The sequence below is a fragment of the Euphorbia lathyris genome, chromosome 3 (genome assembly GCF_963576675.1).
Source record: "Euphorbia lathyris chromosome 3, ddEupLath1.1, whole genome shotgun sequence".
Taxonomy (NCBI): domain Eukaryota; kingdom Viridiplantae; phylum Streptophyta; class Magnoliopsida; order Malpighiales; family Euphorbiaceae; genus Euphorbia; species Euphorbia lathyris.
The window spans coordinates 103835592-103852091 of NC_088912.1; the positions used below are offsets into that span (position 1 = coordinate 103835592).

The 16500-nt window shown below is 33.7% G+C and overlaps 1 protein-coding gene across 3 annotated transcripts; it reads left to right on the forward strand.

The window, feature by feature from the left end:
* Positions 1-108: 108 nt before the first annotated feature.
* On the forward strand, positions 109-15964 carry LOC136224281 (uncharacterized). Of its 3 annotated transcripts, XM_066012564.1 has the most exons (13): positions 109-241; positions 375-456; positions 5724-6016; positions 6093-6167; positions 7171-7229; positions 7825-7960; positions 8552-8666; positions 9039-9105; positions 9944-10042; positions 11012-11101; positions 11878-12032; positions 14168-14269; positions 15749-15964. In XM_066012564.1, exons 3-13 carry the CDS (start codon positions 5767-5769, stop codon positions 15876-15878), a joined length of 1278 nt encoding a protein of 425 aa, XP_065868636.1. In that variant the 5' UTR covers positions 109-241; positions 375-456; positions 5724-5766; the 3' UTR covers positions 15879-15964. The 3 variants fall into 3 exon arrangements, with proteins under 3 accessions (XP_065868636.1, XP_065868638.1, XP_065868637.1); XM_066012565.1 differs by having other exon boundaries at positions 127-456; positions 8570-8666; XM_066012566.1 differs by lacking the exon at positions 11012-11101 and having other exon boundaries at positions 121-456.
* The last annotated feature ends 536 nt before the right edge of the window (positions 15965-16500 follow it).

Genomic DNA, 16500 nt, shown 5'->3' on the forward strand with positions numbered 1-16500 from the left:
CTCGATTATAGCTCGTAACATAATTAAATAACAATGTTCCTATTTTTATTTTCCATCCCTTTCACTATACAGTCTTTCTTCCTTTATTTTTCCTTAATCTCATTTTTAATTCCTTAATTACGTTTACTGTACATTAATTAATACAACTTTAACATTGCAGCTTCATGAAACCTGACGTATGAGATGTTTGTGCCTTGCAGACTCATTCTATGAACAGCAAAAAGTCTTTCAATTTCAATGGGTTTGTTTTTTCACGATTATCATTCCCACAAAGCAAAGCAACCCATGCTTTTCACTCACACTACAGCTCAATTTTTTGAGTTAAAAAAATACAAAAGCTCGCCTGATTTTCCTCTCCTTTCCCTCTTTTTCAGTTCTGTCGTTTCTCTTGATTTGTTATTTAGGAGATACACGCAAAATCTTCATTTGATGTGTCCTGCAAATCTCTGATAACAGGTAAGTAAGCTGTGTTTCTTCCTCTTTTTTTTGGATTTTGTTTGTGCTCACCAGGTGTTTGATTAATTGTCTGTATGAAGTTTTTGGTAATTTACGCACTAATTGTCGGAGACAGGGGTGGGTTTCGGCTCTCCGGCCGCTGGAACCACCTCTATCATGAATGGTTTTGGCCCCAGCTGTCACCCACCTCTATCATGAACAATGTAAAAAACCAAGACCGACTGGGCGTTCGAAATGGAGAATGATTTTTTCTGATTAGTCCTACAGTCTATTTTTTGGTTCCTAGGCAATTTTTAGCCGCCTGGGCTCTGTCTAAACCGTCTTGAGGCTGCTTTACCTAATCGACAATGAACAAAAATATTTTTTACTTATAATTTGTTTTTAAGTTGTTTATACGATATATATTTTTCTATATTAAATAATTTTATATTATTTTTTTATAGTATAAAATATGTTTTAATTCTGTGGTGGGGGTGCCAGCATGAATGCCATTTTTACCGCTTATCCTTCCTCGCTAACCAATCTTTAATAAAAAAATAAAATATTTTAATTAAATTTATATAACAATTTGCTAATTAACAAATAAAAAAGTATAAAAAATACAAATCTGATTATACTCCGATTAATCCTACAGGACACTGTCCCCCTGTCCGCGCTATTAGCGCCTAACGTTTTTTACAATCTTGATCATGAATGGTTTTGGCTCTGGCTATCAGAACCACTTCTACTATAAATGATTTTTGTCTCTGTTTCCGTCAAATAAGGTTGGAGGTGATTAATTAGCTGAATTAGTTTATATTTAATTACGAAACACAACTTGATTAATATACGACTTGTTTTTATAGTTTGAATTTAGGTTAATTTTGAGAAGTTTTGAAGTGGTACGGGAAAATTAGTTCTTAACCAGTAAGATGGTAGCATGTATATATATATAAATGAAAAATTGACCATCGATTTTATAATTTTTTTACGCACTCGGGTGTAAAATTAGCGCTTAGTATTCCCTACTGGCCCACTGAGTATGCAGCTGTTGTCGTTTTAAACTTCTCTTAATTAGTGTTACTCACATGTGTATGTTCAACGCTCCAGAAATTATTATAAGTCAAATTCTAACATTATGTCACTGAACTTCGATTCAAACATTATAGTTACTGAATTTCATTCAACGTTTTAAAATGATCATATACTTGTTATTCTATTATTATGGTTACTGAACTTCAATCAATGCCTAAAAATGATAGTCCATGACTTTAAAATTGAAAATTTCAACAATTTACAATACTCTAAGCAACTTTATTTGTTGAACTTGGTATTTGAGGTTAAGCAACTTTATTTGTTGAACTTCGTATTTGAGGTTATTTAGCGGTCCTTTAGTTAGGAAAAAGAAAATTGTTGAACTTCGTATTTGAGGTTATTTAGCAGTCCTTTAGTTAGGAAAGAGAAAATTATTGTTGAGAGAGAAATATCAGAAAATTGATGACATTTTCATTTTGTGGTCGTCACTGCCATTTTGAGGCATTACTTGAAGTTTAGGAGTGACTCAAAATCTTCATTTGACGGGTCTTGCAAATCTTTGATAACAGCACAAGATAAGCTGTATTTCTTCCTTTTTCGGATTTTACTTGTGGTCACCAGGTGTTTGATTAATTGTCAATATGAACGTTTTGGGTAATTTACCCACAAACTGTCGGAGACAGGGGTGGGCTTAGGCTCCTGGCCGCCGGAACCACCCCTATTATGAATAGTTTCGGCTTCAACTGCTGGAACCACTATTTTGGTTCTCTATTTCCGACAAATTAGGTTAGGGTGATTAATTAGCTGAATGAGTTTCAACTTAATTAATATACAACTTGTTTTGGCCAATTTTAATTTTGTAATTCAAATCTAGCTTAATTTTAGAAAGTTTCGAAGTGGTACACGAAAAATTAGTTCTGAACCGGTAAAATGGTAGCATGTATTATAACAAGTTCGATTTAGCAATTTTGTTCGCATACAGATATAAAATTTTGGCCCTTAGTACTCGCCACTGCTTATGCTGTTGTCGTTTTAAACATCTCTTGATTAGTGTTACATGTGTATGTTCAACACTCCAGAAATGATTATAGGTCAAAGTTTTAACATTATGGTCACGAACTTCGATTAACGTCTTAAAATGATTGTATATAGTTGTTGTGGTTTTTAATATTATGGTTACTAAATATCAATTAACCTCTTAAACTGACCATTAAGCAACTTTTTTCTTCAATTTCGTTTTGAGGATATTTAACCGTTGTCTGATTAGAGGAGAAAAAGTTAATATTTAGAGAGTGAAATTTCCGGAAATGATAATTTTTGAAAATAAAAAATGTGATTCTATTAATTATTGAAAGTTTGCATTTTGTAATCGTCAACTCATTTTAATTCATTAATTGCATTAATTGAAGTTTAAGAGAGAAACTCAAAATCTTCATTTGATGTGTCTTGCAAATCTCTGATAACAGCATAAGGATAAGCTGTATATCTTTCTTTTTTTGGATTTTACTTGTGCTCTCCAAGTGTTTGATTAATTGTCAATATGAACTTTTAGGGTAATTTACCCCAAATTGTTTTGGGGTTAACTTATATTAAATTTTATCCTATTCTGTGATTAACTTGTGTGTGGTATACTTGATTATTAGTATTTTAACAAGTTTTATTTGTAATCTAGTGATACATTAAATATTTTAGACGTAATTGATGTTCGAAAAGTCCGATGTGCCAGTTAAATATCCATCAAACCAGCTTTTTTCAAATTTTTAGTAACGTTGTGTTAAAATTGATTTGTTTGAAAATATTAGGAGTAAATTTATACCATTTTATACATAAGGGTCAAATCTACAGTTCACTGAAATGTTAGGGCACCCTTATCCTTTAAATTTTAAATAGATTTAAGGCGTAATACATCAAGAGCCTCATGAATTTTTCCCAAAAGCTTGATTAAACTTACAACTCTTTAGCCCCTCAACTTGCTTAAAATAATCTATTTGCCACCTGAATTTCTTTAAAATGACCTATTGGTCCCTGAACTTGGTCACTGTGATCCATTTGTCCTTGAACTTATTTAAAATGATATACATTTCAATTTGTCTAAACTTGTAAAAAAAATTGAAAACTTAAAAAATAAAGGCGTAATTTGTGATTCTAAATCCTTAAAACAAATTAACTTTCTATATTTTATATATTTATGTCGTTTTTATAGATTTAGGGACTTAATCACGATAGTTTAAGCAAGTTTAGGGGATAATGAGATACAATGTAAGTTCAGGGTGCCACAAGTTCAAGAGGCAATTGATGTATTAAGCCTAGATTTAAGGAGACCTTTAAGGAGACCTAATTTGTTCACTTGGCCCAAAACTTCAACTGTCCTCTTGAACTTTTAAAAGTTCCAAATAATCTAATATTCTTGTTCTCTTGCATTCAATAAGCTGATAGTTAAAGGTCCATTTCATATAAAACTATCTCTGGTACCATGTCATGAAACTATTTGAACTAAAAACTCGAGCTGATAGTTAAAGATCCACTTTATATTAATATGTGATAAATGCAAATGGACAAAGAATAAAGGTTACTGATTTCAATTAGACAAGAATAAGAGATCATTTGAAAATATTAAAAATTCAAGAGGCAATTGAAATTTTGTGTCTGGGTCAACGTATATATTAAGCCATTTAAGGAGTTTTCAGACCATTATCCTTTTTCAAATTTCAAGATGATAATCTAAATTATTCTGAATTAACATAATTTGATCATTATGCAGTTAATGCTTAACTGTCAGAGCTGAAGTTGTCTACTTGATTGCAAATTATTCGTTGTTTACAGCAATTTTTTATTGTGAATCCATCCATGTTAGCTTTTCTTTCCTTTTTATATATTTAATTTGAACTTATCTTTATTGAATCCATGTGCATGAACATATATTACAGAGAAACTCTTATTCATTTGTGTTTCCGCGTATCCGTTTCAGTTTCTTTTCTGTTTCCATTACTATTTCCTTGGGTCGGTATCGGTATGCGGTTCAAATTATGTTTCCGTGCAACATAGGCATGAACAGTTTAACTTCTTTTTTATTGTACATTGTATATAAAAGGTAAAAAATATTTTGACGCCCTTGATTTTCATCTTTTTGTTCATTAAGCTCTTGATCTTTTATTTGAACACATTAAGCAGTTAATCATTTATTTTTGGTTCCATTAAGTTCTTGATTGCCAAATTAGTTCGTTGTGAACATCTAATTCGGTTAAAAATCCTTTATTCATTTCATCTATGTTTGAAATAATATTTTTTTACAGTTTGAATTAAAGTGTTTATAGTTTGGCATTACACCCATTTTGGTCCCCAAACTAAAACTTCAATGTCATTTAGGATCTTAAACTATCAAAATCATCAATTAGGTCCTTGAACTAAGCAAAAATCATCAATTGAGTCTTTATCTTATCCTAAAATCAGAAACTGTGTATATTTAATATAGACTATAATAATCTCTGTGTTGGTTCAAAATGACTTTAGGGAAGAGAGTCTAAAACTGTTCAACGGAATGATTTTCTGATGAGGCCCCAATTAATGATTTTTGTTTAGAATGGAGATTCGATTGATGATTTTTGGTTAGTTTCAGGGACCTGATTGATAATTTTGATAGTTTAAAGTTCTAATTGACTTTGAAACCTTAGTTTAGGGAGCCAAATGGGTATTATGCCTTATAGTTTTCTTATCCACATTACACATCAAAAACTGTTTTTAAACTGTGAAAAATATAAATTTCGAACCCAGGTGAAATGAATAACAAACGAGTTTTATGTCCAAAACTGATTTTTTTTTTCTGTCATTAGAGGCTTCATGTGACAAAAAAAAAAAAGATCTGTAAAAGATCAAGGGTTTAATGATCTAAAAAAACGAAAAATCAGGAGAGCTTAATGATCTAAAAAAGTGAAAAATCAGGAGTCTCGTAATGTTTTTGCCTATATAAAATGGTATTATGTTTCACTTGTCACAGTTCATGCTTATGTCTTTAGTCTCTGCCATAAAGTTGCAATTGTGCTATGAGAGCACATCAATTCCAATGTTGCACGAAACTCTTCTTTGTTAGCGTTTCCGTGTTTCGTGTCTATTTCCGTTTCCATTACCATTTCCTAGCTAATTTTTCTTAGAAATAACGTTTCCCGGTATCTGTATTCGTTTCCGTTTCGTTTCCCATTTCCGTTTCCGTGCAACATAGAATTCAATTGTTGATTTTCTGATTTTTGACCTTGTAGATACACAAGTTATTTGAGCAGACAAAAGTACTTTTTTAAGCATATGGGGTGCATAGCATCCACACAGAGAGGTTCTGGTGAAAACAGAAGATGGCCAAGAAATATTGGGGAGGTTGCTGTGTTTGTTCCTGGCATAAGGATTCCGAAACCAGTGGATTTCGATCAGCCATTTAGCGATGTTTTGTCGAGGAATTTGGTCGAACGACTCTCTGCCCTTCGAACACGTATTGTAGTAATGGCAGGACAAGAAGCACCTATGGCTACAAAGCCAAGAAGAACAGCAACACAACATGGTTTGTTGAGTTATTAGGAATGGCTCTATTAGGTGATAATATATTGGTCTTGATGCGGGGTTTTTCGCTCATGCAGGGGGATCAACATTGGCTGATCTTCAGCAGGCTCTTGAAGATTACCTTCCCGTCTTGTTGGGGCTAGCTGAAAATGGTAACTATCGTGGTTTCTTTAACCAGAGGGCGAGCCTTGGCGCAACGGTAAAACGTTGTTGCCGTGTGACCAGAGGTCACGGGTTCGAGTCTTAGGAGCGGCCTCTTGCCAATTAAATTGGCAAGGGAAGGCTTGCCCCCAATACACCCTTGTGGTGGGACCCCTCCCCGGACCCTCGCTCAGCGGGGACGCGTAATGCGACCGGGCCGCCCTTTTTTTTTATCGTGGTTTCTTTAACCGTACAAGCATAGTTGTTAAAGGCGTAAGGCGCACTAAGGCGCTAAGGGGTCGTGGAGCCTAGGCTCAACTCCCAACGCGCTAAGGGTTCTGGATCCTAGGGTTGTAAATGAGCTGACTCGCTCATGAGCGGTTCGGCTCAATAAAAGCTCAGTCGTGTTCAGCTCGATTTATAAACGAGCACGGCGAAACTCGGATTGAAAGCTCACGAGCAGGTTTAGTATTAGGTTCATGAACAAGCTCAATTATAATGTCATGAACACAAAATATTATCAAATATTAGTTTAGAAATGCAATTTTAATGTCAAAAAGAAATCATGTCAATCAAGTACTCGCAATTCAATTCAAATCTAATGCAAATGCAAATCCTAATAAAACTAATTAACAAATCGGACTCTATTTAATAACTTAGTGGAGATGGAGAGTTGAGCTTCTGACCTTTTTTTTTTGTCTTGTTGTCAATTTGATAATAATGGAATGAAACTAGTTTGAGTTGATAACTTGAAAAATAACAATCGGACTAGAGGATAGTGGATTTAGTAGTTAGGGTTATTGAAGTTTTTGATGAACAATGATGAAGATCTGACTCGAAATAGAGCTAAATCGAATCGAATCGTAGGATTCGAATTGTGAGTTGTAAGATTCTGTTACAATTTAGATTCACCCTACAGATTTGGCTCGAAATAGAGCCGAATCAAATCGAATCGTACGATTCGAATAGTGAGAATAGTGAATAGTAAGATTCTAACAACAGTGTATCTTCCAGGAAATCAGATGCAATATGAACTGCATTTTTCTTGGCTGAATCAGGAGGACACTGCAGAGGTGAGATTGCGAACTTCATTAGTCTTGCATTGGCGCATTGTAGCCTGTATCGATATCCTACTATGAAGCACCGACTCGGGTGCGGACACGGATACGGACACGGCAAACGGCATTTTTAGAAAATATGAGACACAGGTGAGGCGGGACACGGCAAATTCTATATAATTAATTATATATATATTAGATATAAAATATATAAAAAAACTTGCTAAATCACAAAACAAATCGAAGAAGGAAGAGAAAGAAGCTCTAAGCGTTTATAATCGCGATACATAGGTGAGAATTAGATGTAGTTTAGGTTTTTTTTTTGTCAAATTTTGTAATTGAACCATAGGTTTTAAAAGATTTAAAAAAAAACCCTAAACTTTTACATATTTTCACCATTAGCCGAGTCCCCGCCGAGTCCCCGCCGTGTCCCGCCGAGTCCCTACCGTGTCACTGCCGAGTCCCATCCGTGTCCCATGTTCCCGCTGTGTCACCGCCGAGTCCCCGGCGAGTCCCCAAGTCCGGCGAGTCCGACACGGCCACCGCTACCCCGGGGAAGAGTTCGTGCTTCATAGATATCCTATAGTGATCTAAATTATTGCATTTACAGGAGACAACAATGTCAAGCTCTTGGTATGAGGTACTATCAGTTCTGCACTTGATGGCTGTATTATCGTTATCACAGGCAAATTTATTGCTTCTTCCTATAACAGCCAATGACAGTCATCTGTCAAAATTATCAGAAGGTAAAATTTACAATAGGTGCTTTTGTATGTTCCAGTTATTATTGAAATCTTCATTTTGTGAATCCTGAATCGAATAGTAAGCTTCAGTTCAAATTCATAATATTACAAAAAATAAATTATTTCCTCCCTCCCTTATCTTTTTATTTTTTAATTTCTTATTGCTTTAATTTCTCATTGGTTCTTTTTCACTAATTTATTTCCTTCCTTCACTAGAGACTTCTAGTTTTCCTAAACTAGAATTTGGAATCTGCTGCGTTAATTATTATCACGACTTTTTTTAGCATATTTCTTGAATCGTGAAATCGGCCCACTTGACCAATTCGGCTGATTCATCACCGATTACAATGATTCACATCCAATTTTGTTATAATTCAGATTCATCATATAGATTCTACTTGAAATAGAGCTGAATCGAATAGTACGATTTACTTTGAAGCGTAAGATTCTGTTATGATTTTGATTCGTCTTATAAATTCTGCTCGAAATAGCTCAATCGAATCAAATCGAAAATCATAAGAATTTGTTTGCTGTATTGATTTCATTGTGCTCGCATTTCACTAGTACTTTACATTTATGGATCTTGAGATATAGATTTGTATGGCATATCAGAAAGGAGACGAACTTGCATTGACATTCTCTTGAAGGCAGCAGGATATTTGGACTTCTGTATCCAGCATGTTCTCCCAAAGTTTCCTCCTGAACTAAGGTTCACTTCACAAATTCTTGCTCCAACGTTGCTTCCTGATCTGGAGATTCAAATTTTTTTCTTTTCTGGCATAATACATCTCCCAGCTCGCAAATGTTACAACTAACCACCTCAACTTGATTATTTGAAACAAATAATCCCTCAAATGCCACATGGCAGCACGTGATTGGAACTTCAAAACGTGACAACTAACCTCCTACTATCGCGTGCTCCCACTTGGTATTTGAGGGGTTATTTATTCCAAATAAGCAAGTTGAGGGTTAGTTGTAATGTTTTGATGTTCAGGGATTAGTTGCAAGAGCTGGGGATCTATTAGGCTTTTCTTTTCTCTCTTTAGACTTTCTTGCTTCAAAATTTTCTTCACTACTGTAGGAAAGATTTACCGCTGGACTTGACAGAGAGAGTGCTTCAAGCCCTTTGCCTGCAAGCATTAGGCCAGGTAACAGCTCAGTTATAGGAAATTTTCCATATCTGTATGCCATGTCCATTGAATTCTTATTTATTTATTAATTTTAGGGTCAAGTCCAAAAAAAAAAATCCATGTTCTTTCATGTTTTGTCAAAGAGGTACTTGTGGATTTGTCTTTTACCAAACGGGGAATGAGGTTCTTATTTATTTATTAATTTTAGGGTCAAGTCCAAAAAAAAAAAAATCCATGTTCTTTCATGTTTTGTCAAAAAGGTACTTGTGGATTTGTCTTTTACCAAACGGGGAATGAGGTTTTAGTTTTGTTAAAAACGAGGATCTTTTAGTTTGACACTATTGACGATCTCAAAATGGAAAATTTCAAGAATTAAACTTATTTAGTACTTATGGAACCAAATTTTTTATTTTCCAAATTTCAAGAATTAAACAACACCTAAATGACCTCAAAATTAAAAAGTTGAAGAATTAAACTTCTTAAATTATCGTCAAGTTTTTGAAAATTTTAATTTTGAGGTCATCGACTCTCATTCTAATTTTGAAGTCCTTGTTATTAGAAAAGCAAAAGATGTCGGTCTTCTTCTCCTCGTGGAAAATCGAAACCTCAATCCAGTTTGGACAAAAAAAAAAAAAAAAATCCACAGCTACTTGTTTGACAAAACATGAAATGACAAGGTTTTTTTTTGGACCTTGCCTTTTTGTTATATATTTGTTGAATCCATGTCGGTGTCATATTTGCATCTTACTAATCTGCCTTCGTTGCATATCATTTCTGGAAATCTTTTTTCGTATTTGTATATTTGTTTTTCTGTTTTCAAGTTCATTTTCTAACTTTTCGCTATACGGTGATGCAGGTTGTCGATGTTCAGCTCGGTATGGCAATTGAAAGTGTCAAGGCTACATTGGCTGTCAAAAGAAGGCTTGCATGTGAGATGGTAAAATACTGGCATCAGGTACGACGACTTTAACCACGTTCTTTTTAGAATAAATAATTCGTATTTTAATAATACACTGTTTAATCCTTAGCTTTTGTTTTATTCAACAGTTTAGTCCTTATAAAAGGATTAAATTGTTTAATAATTGACTTAATACCGTTGCAGCCCCCTTAACGCGTCTTTTTATATTTTCACTTTGCCCCCTCAACTTACGGAACAACCTATTAGTTTCCTTAACTCAACAAATGTAACACTTCATGCCCCTTATGTGCCTACATGTCACCGAGTACACTTTCCAAGACACCTCCTGCATCTATTCCAATACACCTTTTGCTTCCTGATGTGAATCTTTCCTTTATTGCTTTGAAACAGTCATATAAATCTAAGGGGCACGAAATTTTACATTTGGTGAATTGAGGGGGTTAATGGGATGCACAAGGTGCGTTGAGGGGGCTAATCAAGGTCATGCTGGCACATAAAAGGGCATGAAGTGTTACATTTGTTGAGTTGAGGGAGCTAATAGGTTGTCCCCTAAGTTGAGGGGGCAAAGTGAAAAAAAAAGATAAGTTGAGGGGCAAACATCTGCTTTTAATAGAAAAATCAACTAATATTCGTTACCTATCAATAATGGCTAACATCAAATAGTAAAACAAGAACTGGTGAAACAAACATGCCCTCAACTTTTTTTTTTTTTTAATTTGCGCACGATACGCTTACATTAAAGAAGAAAGAAAAATCCTCACCGCACCCGGATGTGATTCGAACCCATGACCTCCCTAATCATAGGTATTCTCTCAACCACTGAGCTAAGAGGTTCACCACAACAGGCCCTAAACTTTTGAATAGAATAAAAGTTAAAGATTAAAGTGTATTATTAAATACGCTGATTAAACATTGTGTTAGATAAAAATGTAGGGACTAATAAATTATTTACCCTTCTTTCTATGTCACAAAACACCACCCTTTGATTCTCTATGGTATGCACAGGCTCAAGAGAACACTCTAAATCTTCCACTAGCAAATGGATGGGTAGAGAAGCATAAACTTTTTATTCAGTGGAAATATACTGAAGCCAAGGTACACTCTCTTCACTTTGTATGATTCTAGACCTATTAATATTTGACACAACCCGCACGTGAATGCCAACTGGCTTGAAATGTGAACAACACAGACCTATCATACCATGTGTTGAAATTAAATAACAAATGGAGTTGCTAAGAATCGAATCCGTAATCACTAAGTCAAAGAGTTTACGGTAGCATGTCATGGAAGAATATATTAATATCTAACCCATCCCCACACTGGAATGCCCCTGGCTTGAAGCGTGTACTCAGGAATCGAATCCTTGATTACTTAGTCTAAGAGTTTCTGATACCATGTCAAGAAACTAATTGCACTAAAAGCTTAAGCTTATTCATCATATTAATATCGGAAAATTTCTACCTCAATATTTCAATATGCAGCTTCTACTTAGGGCTATAATCGAGCCGAGCCGAGCTTTGGTCTATTCATGGGCGGCTCGGCAGAAAATGGACGAGCTCGACATCCTGTTCGAGCACAGTTCATATAGAAAATTATCTGATAGTGAACTGCTCGTTTATTATTTCACGAGCTTTGCTTGTGAAGAGCTCGTTAATTATGTCAATAAACTGTGCTTGCGAACAACTCATTAATTATGTTCATAAGCTAGTAGTTTTGAAACGTACAAAACTAAAATTTCACACAAAACTTGTCGTTTTTTTTGTTGCGTTCCTCGTTTTCTTGCATGCGTGTATTGTTTTTTTATTTCGCTGATATTAACGTTCAAGTCCTTATCCGCAAAAACATAACAATGGAACAATGTTATGAATTAGGCAGCTGCATACTATTATCATGGATCAATCCTTGATGAAGGGAACACAGAGAGATCTGAAGAAATGGGTGTAGCTGCTCAGCAAGCTGCAGAGGTTTTCCATAAAGAAAGTAAGAAGGCGTGCGAGTATTTCCATACGACTCCTCCTTTGTCAAGGTAATTTTCTTAAGACTGACTTGTCTCTCCCTTCATCTGGGTTAGATGCGCTGTTGATCACTGAACTTTCATGGTTGTCTTGATAAAATCATTCAACCTTGAATTTTATCTTAATAAAGTCATTTCGTCGATTTCAAGAGCAAAAAGACACCGGGAAAATAACTTAGATGCCACATCAGTAGTAATTAACTTTCACCCGAGATATCCCACTTACCTTAACTGAGATTTCAAGTGACATGGAACTAAACCTATAATTAAACCCTTTAACTTTCACAGTTTTAATGATGGAGCCTCTAATCATTTAATTTTCCAAACTAAGTCCCTGAACCTTAATAGTTGTAAGGCTTAAGCCCGGTTCCGTTAACTAAACCGTTAGTGAAAGACTCAATATTTGTAAAAAAAAATTAAAAATTAGGTAGGGGTTTAGTTTTTAAAATTTTAAAAGTTCAAGGGCTTAAATATAACTTTTTCCTAAATAACAAAAATGAGCATGAATCGAAGAGAATCAATTTATTATAAGTTAACTAATTTAAAATGATTTTATATGAAGTCTACTTATATTTTTTGTTACTCATATGTATTAATTTGGAAGTGGAGTTCCACGTTGAATTAATTCAAATAATATTGTTTAAAGTCGGATACACAAAATTGTCTTCATTTATTTTTTATAATTGTTGAACATATATGCATTCAAAATTGGCCCCTTAACTTGTTCAAATTGGTCATTTTACCCCCTCAACTTATCGAATTTCTTATTTACCCCTTAACTCCATAAAAGTGGTATTTCTCACTCCCTCAACTTGTCCATTTATCTCCCAACTCATAGAATATCCTATTTACCCCCTTAACTTCATAAAAGTGGTATTTCTCACCCCTTCAACTTGTCCATTTACCCCCTCCCCAACTCATAGAATGTCCTATTTACCCCCTTAACTCCATAAAAGTGGTATTTCTCACCCCCTTACAATCCGTCATCGAGGCCTAAATTGATACATATTTTTTAAACGTTAAACCTATATTGGTGTTATTTTGTACGTGGAACCTAAATTGATACTTCCCCAAAATCATAGGCCTATTTTGGTACATTTTCTCTACATATAATGTCTTTAACTTGTTTATATTAATGTTCTTGTTTTTTATCAAAAAAAAAAATGTTCTTGTTATTTGTATCTTTTATTCATTCTTTTTTTCTCTTTTCAACTTTTTTTGCTAGTTAAATTTTGATTATCTAATTATTTTAATACAATATTATTATAATAAACACATGAATGATCGATATAATTATCAAATTAAAACAAAATAAAAAGTTGATATTAAAAATATATATTTTCAAACTCATTTGAATACGTGCTATTAATTTTGCACTATAAAAGGGTAAGAAATACCACTTTTATGGAGTTAAGGGGGGTAAATATGATCATAAGGGGTGAGAAATACCACTTTTATGGAGTTAAGGTGGTAAATAGGACATTCGATGAGTTGAGGAGGGGTAAAATGACTAATTTGGACAAGTTAGGGGGGTGGGAAATACAATTTCTATGGAGTTAAGGGGGTAAATAGAACATTCGATGAATTGGAGGGGTAAAATAACCAATTTGAACAAGTTAAGGGGGCTGGAGAAGCATTAGGCCTTCAAAATTAAAACAAATGAAAATGAATAATTATTTGTTATTGTTTAAAAATAATAAGATAATTAAGTAAACAATATCAAAACACATGATTAAGCCCATTAAGTTTCTGAACTCTTTAGATTTTAAGGATTAATTCACCAATCTTTAATTTCAGATGCACTGGCCTTGCACCAAATCAATGTGTGGGAAAATAAAAAATCACGAGCTTAATCCTTGAAACTATTAAAATTGACTTAATTAGGAAAAATAAATGATCAGTGGCTCAAATTTTAAAATTGTGAAAGTTCAAGAGCTTAATTATTTATTCGATAAATTGCTCAACAATTTTAATTTTTTTTGCACTTCACTGCATTCTCATACAGAAATCTAGGGCTATCAATTTCTAATACGACCCATTTGATATGATTGTCATTTTTTGTGTCATTTATATTGTATATAATCACGGGAAACTTATAAATGCACGTACTACGATTATGACACGATAACTCATTTTGACACTTGCAGAAATCCAACTCTTTGGGGAACTGGCAAGTTTCTTTTTGAGAAGATAGCTAGAGATAAATCAAGCAAGACACCAAGTAATGAAGACTTGCTCAATCATGAAATGTAAGCAACTTTTACCTTCTATCCCCTAACATTCATATATATCATATATATGTACATATATAGGGAAAATGCATTTTGAGGCACTGATGTTTTCGATTTTTGTTGAATAAGTCCTGATACTTTAATTTCACACATGGAGACCTCAATCAATTATAATTGTACATATTAAGCTCTTGGTGACCAAGAAATTCAGATTTGGACATAAAAATCGGTTAATAAAATGATATTCGTTGTGGGCTGCTAAATACCGCCCCCAAATTACTTATCATCGTCCCCATTTAGACTTTTTTACCCTTCTCATAATTTTGATCAAAAAATGAAAATTCTCTCTCCAAAATCATAAACCCGAACAACAATAATTGAAATTATGAAAATAATTGATGTGTGACAACCCGAACCCAGGAAATGGATGATTACGAGTTAGAAACATTAAAATTTACGTTTTTTTATCAAAGAACACATGAAAATAATACATATTTTTTATGATGATTTTGCATTTTTTGTCACAAAAAATGGAGAATATTGCATTTTTCATCACAAAAAATTGTACGATTTAGTATTTTTCGTCACTAAAAATTTTACGATTTTGCACCAGCCAAAATTTGGCCTAGGCGGATGCGGCATCCGCCTAGGCCGATTCTCTAAAAAAAATCAGTTTTGAAATTTTTTTATGAAAATGGCAAAATTGTCCAAATGAGGGCGGTGATAAGTAATTTGGAGGTGGTAAACAGTAATACCCTATTCATTTTATTTGAAATTTATATTTTTAACAGTTCAAAAACAGTTTTTTTAATGTTTGATGTGACTATAGATAAACTATAAAAAAATTCTTTTAAACGTTGAAAAATGCAATTTCATATGAATAAGTAATGCTCTTTTAACTAAATTTGATGTTCACAACTGATTAATTTAATAAGCATGATCTTAATGCGTATAATTATAATTGATCGAGGTCCCAATATGTTAAATTGAAAGATCAAATCAACAAAAAAGAAAAAGAAAAAAATCAAGTGCTTGAAGCTATTTTATTCCCCTCTCTATATATATATATATATATATATGCACCAATGCAGCATTGCTAGGATGCATTATGATTGGGAAAAAACACTAATGAGACACGTAACTTATGTTGCATGGAAACTAAAACGGAAACGAAAACTGGAAAATGTTATTTCTAAAAGGAATAAGATGTGAAAGTACATCTAACGTTGACAGTGAAGAGCAACTTTACCTTTAATGTTGATAGTCAAAAGCAATTTTACTCCTAATATTAACAGGTTGAGTCAATTTAAGAAATAATTCATCAAACTGTTTTCTTAGTTATGATTCTGTCATTTCCATTCCATATGATATGTGCATCATTCTATCAGTAGGAAAAATTAATTAAAAATTTATACTGCTTTAAAAAACGCGGAAATACTACTAAAGAAGAGTTTATGTGCAAAATGTTTGAATTAGTTAATTGGTGTTTGGATACAGGATTATAAGAAGTGCTCCAGAATTGCCAGATTTTGCATTATCCTTGAAACCTGATGAATACCAGCTTCCTCCAGTGGATGCCTCTTGGAACACTCATTTACAGAGTCAAAGTGCAGTTTCTGCTCTGTAAAAGTAAGCTCCAACAATATAGGAGATGAGAATATAAATATATAGGATCATGATATCTTATGCACAAAAACAAACAGTTATTTCTTATCCATGGTTGTTGTTTGTATAAAAATATTCATGTTTTATACTTTAGATAAAGCTTATTTCAGGGGTTCATGTCGTGTCAATTTTTTGGGTTAGTGTCAAATGAGTCAATTCTAACCTAACCAAAAAAATTTCGTGCTCTAATTGTGCTAATTTGATTGGGTTAATGTCGATTTTGTGTCGTGTTTTCAAGTAAGATGTAATTTTAGGCAAAAAGCACCATTTGGCTCTTGACCTATCCAAAATTGATGCGTTTAGTCTCTGACCTATTATTTGGTCACATTTGGCCTTCACCTATCCCCATTAGTTAAAGGGTAAATTACAAAAATGGATCAAATGGAAGGCTCATTTACATATTTAACCCATTTACTCAACCTACTACATATCTAGACTGATTTTGTGTGACTTTCCCATAATACCCTCAATATTTACGCACGTCTGTCTCCCTCTCGTCTGACTTCGCAGATTCGATCTTATGCGAAGCCCGCGAAGCTAATGTTTGGGTTTACTTGATGAATTTAATTAGCATATGCGAAGCC